At 42.7% G+C, this 15,463-nt stretch overlaps 1 protein-coding gene across 1 annotated transcript in view; it reads left to right on the top strand.

Moving 5' to 3' along the window:
* The window catches only part of DGKB (diacylglycerol kinase beta), a 465,349-nt gene that overhangs the window by 99,033 nt on the left and 350,853 nt on the right, over window positions 1-15,463 (top strand). Inside the window, exons 7-8 of the mRNA XM_054021197.1 lie at window positions 2,050-2,124; window positions 2,440-2,559. Of these exons, the coding sequence (XP_053877172.1) occupies window positions 2,050-2,124; window positions 2,440-2,559 (195 nt within the window). The remainder of the gene's footprint in view (window positions 1-2,049; window positions 2,125-2,439; window positions 2,560-15,463) is intronic.

Consider the following 15,463-nt stretch of genomic DNA (forward strand, 5'->3'; position numbering starts at 1 on the left):
TACAGTTGATCTTTAAATTTAATCAGAAGAAATTCAATCCCTGATTAAAACATCACCCTTCATAAAGGATTAGTAAAGCACTCTTGGATGTTAATAAAAATATGAATTATGACAACGTGAAGAGTTTTTGGAATGTAAAAATTAAATTTTAAAGTCCACATTTTAAGGACTAAGCAAAAGTAAGATTATTCAGGAATAAAGTGTCCTTGTTTCTCCACAGTATTTCTTCTGCCTTGTTCTTGTAAGCTTTTTCAAGCACAGAAAAAAAAAAAAAGGCTGGAGAGAGGATTAGAGAGCCTTCACTAAGTAGTGTACATTAATACAATATCTATACTAGAAAGGGTTAGAAACAACAGACTTTTTAAAAAAATGAAAGGTTGGGTTCTGCAGAAAACATAAATAACTGCAGAAAAATATTGACGGGAACTCTTTCAAACATTGACATCTAAAGTGTGCCTGTAAAATCACCATGAATAGCTTCCATTGTGTGTGTATGTGATCAGTTGTGCATCCAAGCATGCATCCAGTTGCATGCACAACTACTGATTTTGTGTGTATGTATTTTGCAGGTGCTACTTTGATGCCAGTGTTTGAGAGTTTGTTCCAAAAATTGTGTGGCCAAATTCATGTTGCCTCTTGTTCATAAGAAAGAAAAAAGGAGGGTAAGCATGGTACAACTTTTGTACCTTATTCCTAGCTCCCCTAAAACCCATGGAATTCACACTCCATAGATGCATTCCAGGAGGAATCTGAGTTCAGGAAACATAGTATCTTCAAGTGTGTGTTTCTTGAACCCCTGTGTGCTCTTGCTGACATGACTTGTTGGCTGCATGTGTAGAAAATGGTTGTGGCGGTGGCGAGGGAGGCAGTTATAGGAACTCTGGCGGTTTGAATAATGTTGCAAAAAAATGCCATTTTTGTTGATCCTTACACATTATGGCCATTTTCTGAAGTACTGGCAACTTGGACTGCAATTGGAGTTGAGTCCTCAGCACCTCTGAAAATAAAGACCCCATAGAAATAATTGTAATAATTGTATATATTCGCTTGCACTCATTTTGAGAGCAGAAGTGAAGAAGGGCTGAATGTGCCCTTCCCCCCCCCCCCCCCCCCCCGACATGCATGCTTTTCTTATGGATGCAATTTATACTGGGCTTGAGTGCTGACCCTAGAGCAAAGGGGCAGATTCTTAGCTGGTGTAAACTGTCATAGCTCCATTGACTTCAGTTTACAGTAGTTGAGGATTTGCCCCCAGGTTTGTACAAATATCTAAATGGTAAGTGTACCAAACCTACAATTGCATTAAAACATATCCATGTCTGCATAATATACATTACCCAAAAATATTAAAATACCATTTGCATACAGTAAGTTCCTGTGATCCTGAAACACTCAAGCAAACCTTGTGGGGTTCATACCTTGTTGAACCAAACCCATGGATTTAAATTAATGACACTTTGTGGAACTGAAATCAGCACAGTGGAGATAACACCGCAAATTTGAAAGAACATGGTCCAGTGAGAGCAAATCCTTACTAGTCTCGCTTCCAATAGCACAAGTCATCCCAGTTACGTGATGAGCATAAGTTATACCTGACCAAAGCACATATAAAATGTGAGTTCGGGTCTTTCTTTTTCTCTGAAAGATTTCCTTTCACCAAGGTCAAACACATACGCACAAAAATCTCACCCTAAAATATTCCCTTCTTAAAATAATTAAAAGTAACCCTTTTATTCTGCTTAATGGAGTCCCCAGTGGATATTTATTTCTGATTTTAACTTATACTAGTAATGATATTGATATTCAAATATATAGCATATAACTGCTGATTGAATATTTTTCACTAGATACTTTGATGTATTAAATGGTTTGAGGTTTAAATTGTTGTTTTGTTAAAATATACATGTAATATTTTCATCCATAGAGATGGTGCATCCAAATACACTGTTAGTCTATATTAAAACAATTATAAACTATATATCTGAATTGTAAGAAAATCAGCCAGTCTGATATTGCATTAAAATATCTTTGTTCTTTTTTCCTGTCTAGGAACTAGAAAATATCATCACTCAAATGATGCATGTTGCAGAATACCTTGAATGGGATGTCACTGAACTCAGTCCAGTAAGTATTTTGTCAGATCATTGATGCAATTAATTCTGGAAAACATTCTGTAATGTCCCATGAATATCTGTGATATTAATACATATATTGAGTAGTAAAAATAATAATAGTTGTTACTTCTTTCTGGGGCTGCCATTCAGCCCTTTCCTAATCTTTTTCCAATGAGGACAACATAGCACTATGGTTATAAGTCTGAAATATATGCCCTCCACTAAAGTTTAAGGCTTTTCCTTCAGAAAGTGGATGGCTCAGGGTTAATGCATATTTTTATTGTTTTAGAATATCCAATTTATAGTTTTTTTAAAAAATCTACAGATCCTTCATGAAATGATGGAAGAAATTGATTATGACCATGATGGCACAGTATCTCTGGAGGAATGGATCCAGGGCGGAATGACGACAATCCCACTCCTGGTGCTCCTTGGATTAGAGAATGTGAGCATTAATCTAGCAATGTCCAAAGAGTAACTTGTGTGTCAGATGTGGCCCCAAAACTAATATATTTGCAACCTGCCACCACCTTCCGGGGGAGCAGTTGATCCGACGATGGAGAATTACATAATGAGACCTATTATCACTGAAGGCCACAGTTTCATAGTAAGGATGAAAACAGCTGTAATATTATTAATTTTATCAATTAGATGCAGCTGTTGTATTGTTGGCAAATTGCCAATGCCATCTGCCTTCTTACATTTGAGCTAACTTTGGGCACCTCTCTCTCAGCATATATCTCAGGTGTGTGATTTTGATATAAAAATATTTGTATTGAAAATTTTCTGTAGTACTTTACAGACACTTAAATGGAGATATTAAAGAAGTCCCTCCACCCCAAATCAAGCCCAGAGTATTGCAATTGTGCAATCAGTTATATGATATTGTTATGAAGGTCGGTTAAGTTGAGCATTTCTATTGCTAAATGTATAACAATATGATAGTTATATAAGACTTTTTAATCACAGGAGCTCAAATTTATTCACAAATATCAATTGATTAAGCCTGTGAGGGAGGTATTCCTTGGTAAATATTATTTTCTTCTTTTTATATATGTGGAACTGAGGCACAGAAAGATTAAGTTACTTGGCTAATATCACAGAAGAAATCACTGTCAGAAATGGGTTGCCCTTTTTCCTGACTCATATTCCTAGATTCCTAGTTAGATAGATTCCAAGTCCAGAAGGGACCATTGTAACTATCTAGTCTGACCTCCTGTATAGCACAGGCCATACAGCTCCCCCCAAACAGTTCCTAGAGCAGATCTTTTAGAAAAACATCTAGTCTTGATTTAAAAGTTGTTAGTAATGGAGCATCCACCATGATCATTGGTAATTTTTTTCAGTGGTTAATAACCCTCACTGTTAAAAATTTACCTTTGATTTCCAGTCTGAATATGTCTAGCTTCAACTTCCAGCCATTAGATTGTGTTATACCTTCCTCTGCTAGATTGAAGAGCCCATTTATTAAATATTTGTTCCCCAAGTAAGTATGTAAAGACTGTAATCAAGTCACCCTTTAAGCTTCTCTCTGGGTATCTTTATGCTGGGGGGAAAAAAAACAACAAAAAACTAAAACACTTCCGGCAGTGAGTCTCAGAGCTCAGGTCTATAGACTTGGGTTTGCAGGTCTTGTGCTGCGGTGTTAAAAATAGCAGTGCAGATGTTCCTGCTCAGGCTGAAGCTTGGGTTCTGAGACCCACCCCTCTTGCTAGATTTCAGATCTGGAACTCTAGCCTGAGTGGGAATGTCTAGGTTGCTATTTTTAGCACCGTACTGTGAGCCCCAGTGTGTAGACCTGGGTTCTGAGACTCACTGCTCAGTGTAGACATACCCTATGCTAAGGTGTATAGATTGAGCTCCTTGAGTCTATCACTATCATACTTTTCTAATACTGTAATCGTTCTCATGGCTCTTCTCAGAGCCCTCTCCAATTTTTCAACATTCTTCTTGAATTATGAACACCTGAACTGGGCACATCAGTATTCCAGGAGAGGTCACATCAGTTCCAAATACAGAGGTAAAATAACCTCTCTACTACTCAGAATTACCCTGCTTATGCATCCAAGGACTGTATTATTCCTTTTGGCCCCAGCATCAGACTAGGAGCTCATATTTAGCTGAACTGAACAATAAGCAATGCTGCCTCTCATATAATGGATATAGAACGTCTATATGCTGCGTTTCCCTAGTTTTTATTGCGATATGGAATGGCTATTTTGGTGGGTAGTATAGTTTTCAGTGGGTAAACTTCACTCATTTAGAATTTGAATCTGCCTTATTCCATCTATTGATTAATGTAAGTACTTCTCTATAACATTATTGCGTGAGTATATTGAAGGCAGAAGCTGAAATATTCCAGTGGTGTACATACTGAACATAGGCCTGGAAAATACTAAATTAGATTAAACAAATGACTTATAGACTGTCGTAACTTATTTAAACATTTCTCCTTTTGAATATTTCTTTTAAGGAAAAAGTTGATCATTAATATTTTCCTAAGCCACTCCAGCAATCAAAATTCCCTAGCATTCTGAAGTACTTCTCTGTGTGGAGGTGCATGAGTGTTTTGTCTATCCAGGAATATTTGGATTTATGTGGGAGAAATTTAAATACACAGTTCTGAACAAACACTTATATAACTTATGTGAAGTTTATTTTTGATCACTTAACAAAACAATATTGAGGGGTCTCCATAAAGTTTTATTTCTTGAATACTAGTATAGGTGGCTAATGGAAACTATAGTGCTTTACACTATATTATTGTTCATGGATGGATAGGCCACCAACTTGGGGGACTACACAAGCTGCATCATTAGTCTACCAGGAAAAGTAGTGTAAAATTACCACAGGAATGGTGAAAGGCTCTAACATTGCCCCCCCATTTTTTTTTCTTTTTTCTATTTTTTAGAGGTCTGTTGGTCCAATGGAATCATACAGCTGTTTCTAGAGGAAAGTCAACATTTCACATTTTCCATTGAACCAGCAAAAAGTTATTTTGCCTTTACTATTAGGTTTACAATTTGTGTAAATCTTGAATGGTCAAATCTAGATATATTTTTGGATACTGAAAAGTAAAGTAATATGAAACTGTTTTATCCCTGTCCTCCAGAATAATTTACAAAGAAAACATAAGATAGATGACATAATTGTGGGAATGGTATGAGAAATATTTCTATTTGATAAAGACTCTGCATAGTTGCGACACTACATAATACTCCTGGGGGAGTTCTGTGCCAAAAAAAAAAAAAAAAAAATTGGAATCTGCGCACAATATTTTAAAATTCTGCAAATTTTATTTGTCAATAAATGTGCAGGCTCCAGGATGGCAGTGGGGAGCACAAGACACTGGCTGCATGGAGGTGGGAGATCACCCAGCAGCCCTCTCACTCCCAGGACATGGACTTGGCAGTGAGGCTGCACTCAACCCTGACACAGAGCAAGGCCTGGGCCTGCCCCAGAAACATCCCAGGGTCCTGTCCCTCTGTGCCAGGTGCACCAGGTGTGGACAGGCAGACTCAGCCTGGCAAGATCCAAGTGTAGAAGTTCTTAGTGTGTGTGGCGATCCAGGTCTGGGTTGATAGGGTTCTGTGTGGGGCAGTCTGGGTACGGGTGGCTCAGTGAGGGGGGTCCAGGTGTGTGGGGGATCTGGATGCACAGGAATTTGTTAGGGGGTTCTGGGTGGAGGGGGAATGGGATTCTGCTGAGTGGTCCAGGTGAAAGTGGTTGGGGCTCAGCAGGAGAGGTCTGGGTGTGGGAGGTTCAGCGGGAGTGTCTGAGGGAGAGGAGTTTGGTGGGGTGGGGATCTGGGTGTAACTGGTTGGGACTCAGTGGGTTGGGGGTCCAAGTATGGGTGTCTAGTCGGTGTGATCCAAACACGTAGGGGGTGGGGCTTGTGGGGATAGGATTTCGATTACGGGAGACTCAACAGGAGGTGGTCTGTGTACGGGGGTAGAGGTCCAGATGCAGGTGATAGGGTTGGCAAGGGGGGGCGGTGTGTGTGTGTCCAGGTGCAGGGAGGTTGGGCTCAGCAGGGGGATCTGGGTGAAGGGTGGGGGTCCAGATACAGGGGGGAGGGGCTCAGCAGGGAGGGCCGGATGCAGGGGAGTAGGAGTTTGGGTGGGGGAGTTCTGGGTCTGTAAGGGGGTGAGGCTCAGCAGAGGGGTGGTCTGGGGATGAGGGGCTCAGGACTGGGGCAGAAGGTTGGAAGCGGGGGAGGGCTCCAGCTGGGGGTATGGGCTCTGGGGTGGGGCTGGGGATGAGGGGTTTGGGGTGCAGGAGGGTGCTCAGGGGCTACGGCAGGGAGAGAGGACTCCCCCCAGCTCTCTCTCCTCACAGCAGCACCTGGGCTTGGGGGGAGAGGTGCCTCTCCCCGCTGCAGCAGCTCCAGGGCTGGGGTCACGGGAGAGGCGCCCCTCCCCCATTCCCCCGCAGGTCCAGGCTGGGGTTGGGTACAGGGAGGGGCACCTTGGCCGAGGCAGGTCTGGGCCGGGGCTGGTTTTGGGGAGGGACTCCCCGTAGCAGGGCTGCGCTGCCCCAGCTGCAGTTGATTCCGGGCTAGGCCTTCCTGGTTCTGGCCGGGCCACCCCGGCTGTGGCTGGGTCTGGGTCAGGCTGCCCCCGACCACGGGTTCAGATCCAGGCCGGGCCGCCTGGGTTTGGATCCGGGCCGCCCTGGCTTTGGCAGGTCTGGGCCACAGCATAGTTGGGGCCGGGGGGCCACCCCGGCTGTGGCATGTTGGGGGCTGTGTTAGGTTGAGCCCAGAGGAGGGACGTCCCTCCCCCGGCCATGACAGGTCCCTGGGTGGGTTCCCTGAGCTCCTGTGCAGAACTAAATTGGGTGCTGCATGGCCGCGCAGCTTACAGGGAACTTAGGACCTGAGTATTGTTTACTTTTGAGTCTAATATGTCTCATTTATACAACTTAATTGTGGAGCCATTGGTATACAAGTTGGGAGAGCAGTGAGCTTAATAGAACTCCACATGTAAGCACTTGTCTCTGGGACTGGCCTGACAGAAATTGTTGGAGACTTCTCAGTGCATTTCCACTATCCCCGGCTCTGACCTCATCTGAAAGAAAATGGTGTATTGATTGTCTTAATTCATTGATTTTAAGGCCAGAAAGGACCATTTTGATCTTCATAACAAAGACACCGTTTCACCCTGTAATTCCTCCACCAAGATCAATAATGTGTGGTTGAACTAGTCCATATCTTTTAGAGAGACATCCAGTTTTGATTTAAAGATTACAAGTGAATAAGAATCCACCCGATACCATAGTAAGTTGTTCCAATGGTTAATTACTCTCAGTGTTAAAAATAAGCTCCTTATTTCCACTATGAATGTGTGTACCTTCAACTTCCAACCATTGGATTTAGTTATGCCTTTTCCTGCTAGGTTAAAAAGTCCTCTTCTGTCAGATATTGTCTTCCTTTGTAGATACTTTTAAACCATGATCGAGTCAGCTCTTAACCTTCCCCCCTCATCCCTCAATAAGCTCCTAAAGTTTTTTAATTGCTTAATATTAGAACAAATAGGGGTGGGGTTGTGGGGTTGCTTGGTTCATTTTTGACTGTCTACAGGGGTTTTATCTCTTGCTGAGATATTCTTTCTCATTTTGTATAAAACATATATGTCAATCAGTGAGACAGATCCTCAGTTGGTATATTTGGTCACAGTTCTATTGACTTCAATGGAACTATGACAATTTATATCAACTGAGGATCTGCCCTGATACATTTATCACCTCTGTGTTACACCTATAATGTGTATATCCCTTAAAAGAAAACTAAAATACTAACATAAAAACTATTTAAGATATTAAATCACTAACAATCCTTTAATTAGTCTTTCTTATTGACTATATGGCTGTCCCACTTAAAGGAATAGCCATCTGAAAATAGTTAAAATGAAACAAGGAACTATATTACATAAATTGCAAGAATTAAAAAATGATCTTCTCTCTGTTTTTTTCCCTTTATTTGCTTTATCCCTTTGTTCTTTCTTAGTGCCTGATTCTGCAGTTGCACTGCAGGCAAAACTTTCATGGAAATAAATGGGAGTTGTGCCTGTGGAGCAGCTGTAAAATGGAGACCAGTAATTGTATTTGTGTGACGCCTCTTGCCAAGGCAATCAGCATGCTGAACAAACAATTATAACACAATGCAATTAAATTTTAATTGCTAATTAATTATCTTTTGTTTTATACAATGCTTTGAAAATCTAAAGCGAGATCTGAACGTTGTGTATTACAAATATTGTTTTGTAATTTATGTATTAAAAGGCCAGATCTTAGAATATTATATCTGGTTAATCATCAGTTAACCCTTTAGCACTGGCTGAATGCATCCATCAAGCATCATATCTACTAAAACTGTTCCCATTAAACACCAATAATAACTATTCAGTAACATTTGCTTAAATTGCTTCCCTTGGAGATGTTACAGTAAAGTAGCTCTGGTTCTGACTAAATGAAAATTCAGGATGTTTTGAGTGATTTAAAAAAAAGGGAGTTAGAATGGAAACCACAATACAGTCTTAATTCTAATGGTTGCTGCTACTACCACCATTATAATAGTTTGCACCTATTTTATATAGTGCTTTCCATATGAGGATTTCAAAGTGCTTTAAAAACACTAATAAATTAAGCCTGACAACAGCACCATGAGGTAGCAAAGCATGTTCATCCCTCTCTTACAAATAGGGATTCTGAAGCACAGATGGCTTAAGTGATTTGTCCAAGGTCAAAAGGAAATCTGTTGCAGGGCTGTTTAAAGAATCCATATCTCCTGGTGCCTTGGGCAGGTCTAAACTTAAAATGCTGCAGCAGCGCCACTGTATCACTTCAGTGAAGATACTACTATGCTGATTGGAGAGCTTCTCCCGTTGCCATAATTAATCCACCTCTTCAAGAGGCGGTAACTGCCAATGGGAGAAGCCCTCCTGTCGACATAGCAATGTCTACACCGTGGCTTAGGTCAGGATAACTGTATTACTCAGGTCTGGATTTTTCACACCCCTGAGTGAGGTAGTTATACTAACCGAAGTTTATATTGTAGTCCTGACCCTAGCAGGCACTTAGTATTAGCCACAAGACTCTTCTTCCGTTGATTTGATAGACAGTATATGAAAAGCTATAAGAAATCAAAGGTGGGGAATGTAGTCATTGGCCATGGGTTCTGTTCTTAGCTCTGCCAGTGATTTGTGATGTCATTTTCAGCTTCCTGGCCATTAAGATCAGTTAGGATTTGGAGTAATCTCCAAAGTGGAGTGGTGGAAGCCCCTTACATGAGAGATACTTTAGATGGGACAACACATTGCTAAATTCACAGGTCCAAACAGTGTGGCTTAATCACAACTCAAGACTGCGTAGAGTGGATTGTGTCTCCAGAACGTCTTCCTGGCCTTGGTCAAGTTTTCCACCTAGAAGCTCAAGCACTGGGAGACTTTCTGGGCCTGTAGGGCCATTTTCCTTCACTCCTCCATTTCCATATCTTGGCAGAGTTCCACTGAGCTATGTCCACTGTGATCTTTTCTCTGAGCAATGGGTGTCATCTGAGGTTCTCTGATTAGTATCCTCCACTTGCACAATGTGGGTAACCATTTAATCCCACTACCAGTCCTACACTTTTGTGTTTCATTTGTCCTGATCATTTGATGCTGGTTTCTTTCTGGCTTCTTGCCTGTGACTTGAGGGGTGGGCCATTGCTGTGCCAAAGGCAGGGCCTGTATCTCGGGCCCTGACAGTCTCTCATGGAGAGCGAGATTCCCCTGTGTTGGTGCCTCCACTCCAGCCTTGTTCTGCAACCTTCTGGGCAGTTAGTTGGTGATTTCTTCACAGAACAAGAGTACCCTGATACCTACTCTTTCTGCAGTGAGAGTAGGACCCTGTAACACACACTTACTTCCCAAGTGCCAGGCTGAAGCCCCTATTATTCTCCTCCAGTACTCCCTTCTGAGTTTCTGGCTGTATTTCTCCCCCTCTTCCTCCCCACCTGTTGACCCATCCAAGACCCCACCAAGTTCAGGTACCTCCTCATTAACCACCTTCTTGTGTTCCCATTTGCTATATATAATTCCAGAAGAAGGAAGAACAGGAGTACTTGTAGCACCTTAGAGACTAACAAATTTATTAGAGCATAAGCTTTCGTGGGCCACAACCCAAGTGGGCCACAACCCACTTGGGTTGTAGCCCACAAAAGCTTATGCTCTAATAAATTTGTTAGTCTCTAAGGTGCCACAAGTACTCCTGTTCTTTTTGAGGATACAGACTAACACGGCTGCTACCCAGAAGAAGGAAGGTCAGTCACAGAGAGATTCTGTGTAATTTTGAGACAATTATTCTTGCCCTCATTTCTTCAGACATCTGGGCAGAATTCCATTGGGTGGTGTCCAGTTACTCCTTGGAACTTTGTGTGGAGAAGTGGGCATTGTCTGGAATACTCTGCTTGCTGTCCCGTACTACCACGTTTTTATTATACCTTTGTTCACATCCCCATGACTTCACTTTTGATTTGTCACCCAGTCAGTTTATACCCATTTGTGTTTGGTGCCTTTTCTTTTGTGGGCAGGGGGTTACTGTCATTTCTATGGATAGGCCCACAAAAGGAAGGCCAATAGGGTAACAACTTTCACATGTACTAGATTTACTTTCAAAAGCCTAACGACACAAAGTGGGTGAGGTAATATAATTTAATTTAACCAACTTCTGTTGGTGAGACACAAACTTTCAAGCTGCACAGAACTCTTCTAGCTGGCCTCTCTCACCAACAGAAGTTGGTCCAATAAAAGATATAACCCATCTTGTCTGTCTAATATCCTGGAGTTGACACAGCTACAGCAACACAGCTAACTCCTCTCTTCTGGCCTTCAAACAACCCCTAGCCTCTGCAAGCTCATCATCTGGAGCAAGCTCCCTACAGACCAGGACACACCCACTCAAAGTGGCACCAGACCCTGCCAAAACAGCAGATGCAAACATATTTCCACTGCTACAATGATCAACACCCCTCCAAAACACACCTTTCAAGATCCATATGTCTTACACTTGCCTATCACAACATGTGGTATACCTCGTCCAGTGCACTAAATGCCCCAATAACAACTATGTGGGTGAAACTAGACAACCACTATGCTCTCTGATGAACTCACAGGAAAATGATAAAAGACAAACAACCAGTCACCTATGGGTGAACACTTTTCACAAAGTGATCACTCTATAACTGACTGATCAGTCCTCATTCTCAAAGGAAACCTGCACAACACTTTCAAAAGATGAGTCTGGAAGCATAAATGCATAACTCTTCTAGACACTAAAAATCATGGACTGACTAGAGATACTGGTTTTATGGCTTATTATAACAATCTGTAACCCACTAACCAATCCCCCCCCCCCACTCCAGCTGCTTCCCCTCCCACCCATCCTTTTCTCCCTGTGTGATGGGCCACTTCACCCTGAGTGGTCCCTTGAAATAAGTGTTAACTACTTATGCTAAATAATCTGTTCCTTTTTGTTTTTAGCTGTGGCACTCTGATTAAGTTTCCCAAACGTGAGGAAGAGCTCTGTGTAAGCTCAAGGGTTTGTCTCTTTCACCAACAGAATCTGGTCCAATAAAAGATATTACCTGACGCACTTTCTCTCTCTAATTCCCTGGGACCGACATGTCTACACCACCACTGCATACAAAAGCCAAGGGATTTTGGAGCAGAATATTTTACATTTGCTCTCCTCTTGATTGCCACTAGATGTCACAGTTGCACCACAGCTGCTATTTTGTTGCGGCTCAGAAAGGATCTGCTTTGCTTTTCTATAGTAAGAGAGAAATTCAACAGGAAGAAATGCTTTATAACTAAGGCTAAGATTTTGTCACGGATATTTTTAGTGAAAGTCACGGACAGGTCACGGGCAATAAAGAAAAATTCATGGAAGCTGTGACCTGTCCTTGACTTTTACTAAAAATATCTGTGGCAAAATGGGGATAGGTGGGTCCCCACACCACCTGCAGCGGGGCAGCTGCAGAGCAGCTAGGAGCTGTGGGGCCCCCGCTGCCTGCAGCAGCTAGGGGCTGCGGGGTACCCCAGAAGCTTCGGGGGTCCACCTGCTGGGGCCAGGAGCTGTGGGGTACCCCCACCGCCCACAGCTCCAGGGGTCTGCAGTGGCTGGGAGCTTGGGGGTACCGCTGCTGCCTGTGGCAGCCGTAAGCCGTAAGGTACCCCCAACGCCTGTGGCAGCTGGGAGCTGTGGGGTGCCGCCGCCACTCATGGCAGCCGGAAGCTGCAGGGTACCCCAAATGCCTGTGGTGGCTTGGAGCTCACTGGGCCGCCAGAGGTGGCAGTGGTATCCCACAGCTCCCTGTCCCCGCTGGCGGCGGGGAACCCCTGCAGATTCCAACCGCTGCGGGCTGCAGTCCCGGAGGTCGCTGGAAGTCATGGATTCCGTGACTTCTGTGACTAAATCATAGCCTTACTTATAACCTATATTTATTTGTATCACAAGTAATCTGAAAGCAAATCACGTTTCTTTTTAAAATTACCCCTTTTAGTCTTAACCCATTACACCTACACTCATGAAACAGACACTGAACACCTATAAAATACAGAATTGATCTTCTCAGTGAGGAAAATACTATACAACCCAAGCATGACAAAGCTACAATTGAACTATAAGGACATTTCCTTGTGAATGAGATTCACTCATATCCCCATGCCTCTAATGTATTATGCTATTACCACAGAGAATTTAAAAGATAAGTATTTTACCCTTTTTTGGTTAAATGTGAAATCAAGTTCTTTAGTCTGAGTTCAACCTCTTTGTGTGAAATGCCTCCTCTTGCGATGTCTAACATGTTATTGTCGTCTGTGGTTTGAGCCCTACATATGTAGAACAAGAACTGGATTTGGAATTCACGCAATTCATTATAATACATCTTGCCAAATTTGTTGTGAATTGTTTGCGGTCCATGGTATTGTGAGTGGTCCTTCTTAGATTGAAATGCAAAAATGCTTGGATGATACCCAACAATTTATGATTTTATAAGATTCTGCCCTTTTCTTTAATTAGAACTAAGAAAAATTGTGCTTTTTATTTCAACATTAAATGTGCAATTCATGACTGTGAGGTCACAACTATCAATTGAGTTTTTAAAAGAATGAGGCATACATGGATTGTGTACCATTTCCATATACAGAGCAAAATTCATTGACTCTCACACATGCGATTGCCATGAGTCTTCTTGTCAGAGGGGTGTGTTCACCCTAAGAGACAATAGGTGCTATTTCTATCACTGCTATCTCTTAGATGTACCACCAGAGGGAGTAGCTTCAATTCCTTCCTGGAGACTTTACCAGGAACTATTGGAAAAAATGTATGCACTGTTTCTTGTCAGTGCTGCCCACTTTCACCTGCACTAAGACCTCAGAGCCTTTTGCAAAGGAGCTTGCAGACATATTCCACTATTACAGCCTTGTCTCAGGAAGACTTTCCTTCTTGAGAGCCTTCTGACAAAGCTTATGGTGTAGAAATTGTTGTAGAACCAGGAGTAACTCTAGCTCATTCTCTGTGAATAAAATATACATTATGTATATTATATATCAACAACTCACTTTTATTTGTACCATATTTGTACTGTGCATTAAAAAGTATCTGTAGCTTTCCAAGCCATGCATACAATAGAGGGCTGGAAGATGCAGGCTTTGCAGCAAGCCCACCTATTTAAAAATGGTGGTGTGGTGGTGAATTGTGGATGTGCCTTTGAGGGAGCAAAGCTCACAGAAGCAAGATTCCCTTCCTCCTGTGCTCCCCAGTCTATTATACACCTGTTTATTTTGCACTTGAACTGGCAGTTGTTAAAGCCTGTAGCTCCCCTGCATGTCCTGAAGACGATAGAGGGTCCTGGGTCCAGCCTAATGTGAGGCTTTTTTCTTCTTCTTTGAGTAGTGTCCCTGTGGGTGCTCCACTTGAGGTGCACAGGCGCCCCAGGTGCCTTCTATCAGAGATTTTCAGCAGCGGTGCTCATTAGATCCATTCATGCTCCCTATCTATTCTCATGCCTCATATGACAGATGAACTGCGCTTGATTCCTTCTCGAGTGTCCTGGCTAAAGAAGTGCTCACATTCGTAGTGCTCACAGATACCTGCTTATTTGTTACTCTTATAGTTTTATTTTATTTTATAATTAAGTCTTTAGTTTTTTATTTAGTTCATATTTTATTTCTTTGGGGGTTAGTTTTTCCAATCACGGAGGTTTTTGCCTCCCATGTCCACCCTTCTCTACTGTTAGAAGACTGTTTTGTTTTTGCGGCATGCTCAAGTCCCCATGCTTCAAATGTTACCTCACTTGTCCGGAGTCCTTCCCAGTTCACGCTCTCGCTGCTGCCTCCAGGATACACAAGTGCCTTCAAAGTGCAAAATCTACACTAGTTTTAAGCGTTGTTTCAGGAGTGACAGGGAGATTCAACTTTATGACGGAATGCTCCCTTGGACCTCCTCTCTTTCCCCCCTCAGTACAGTGGCTTCCAAGTGACCATAGTGCCTCCTCTGCCTCTGAGAGATCTGCAAGTGGTGTGGGAAAGACTTTTACCAAGAGGAGTACTAAATCTCTTCAAGAAGAGGATACCTCTAAGATCTGCTGCACAAGAAACCTCAAGCTCCTCAAAGGTTTCCATGGATGGTTCAAGCACCTCTGTACCGAGAATGCTAAAACAAAGTCCTTGAGCTCATCTAAATCACACAGTTCCTGACGATCCATACCAAAGAGTTTGGTACCATTGAAACATGACTGATCTGCTAAAAACTCCAGGGACTCCACACTTTGAAGAAGTTGGTACCACCAGCTGCACTGATTACATCTTTGGCACCTTGACCGACCATCTAGCAGTTGTTGGAACCTCTCACACCTTTGTTGGTACCACAGACCTCATTGTGGGAGCCTAGTAGGCCGCAGACATGGCACCGCTGCATCTGGCACCACAGGACTTTTTTTTGTACCTGAGTATCCTTTACTGAGCTCATTCAGACCTCTGGCACCTCATCTATTGATGGAACTGCCTGATTCCCCTATACCCAGGCATATGGAGAGACAAACCATCACTTCTCCTCTGCCTGTTCCTCCATTAGACTATGCAGATGAGAGTTCTTCAGACTCTGATTTCTGTTCAGTGGTCTTATTATTATCTATGTAGACCACCCTCATCTGAATCTGCTCCTTTGAGGGACACTTCAGAGCTAGGGTGCACTCAAACTGCTCTGCTCATTGTTACAATCAGTCCTGGATGCCTCCCCCATTCTCTTATGGTCCTCCCCGGTGGCCACATTGGGACCCTTGGCTGTTTACTGCCAACAGTTCTCCAGGG

This window comes from Malaclemys terrapin, chromosome 2 (genome assembly GCF_027887155.1).
Source record: "Malaclemys terrapin pileata isolate rMalTer1 chromosome 2, rMalTer1.hap1, whole genome shotgun sequence".
Lineage (NCBI taxonomy): Eukaryota > Metazoa > Chordata > Testudines > Emydidae > Malaclemys > Malaclemys terrapin.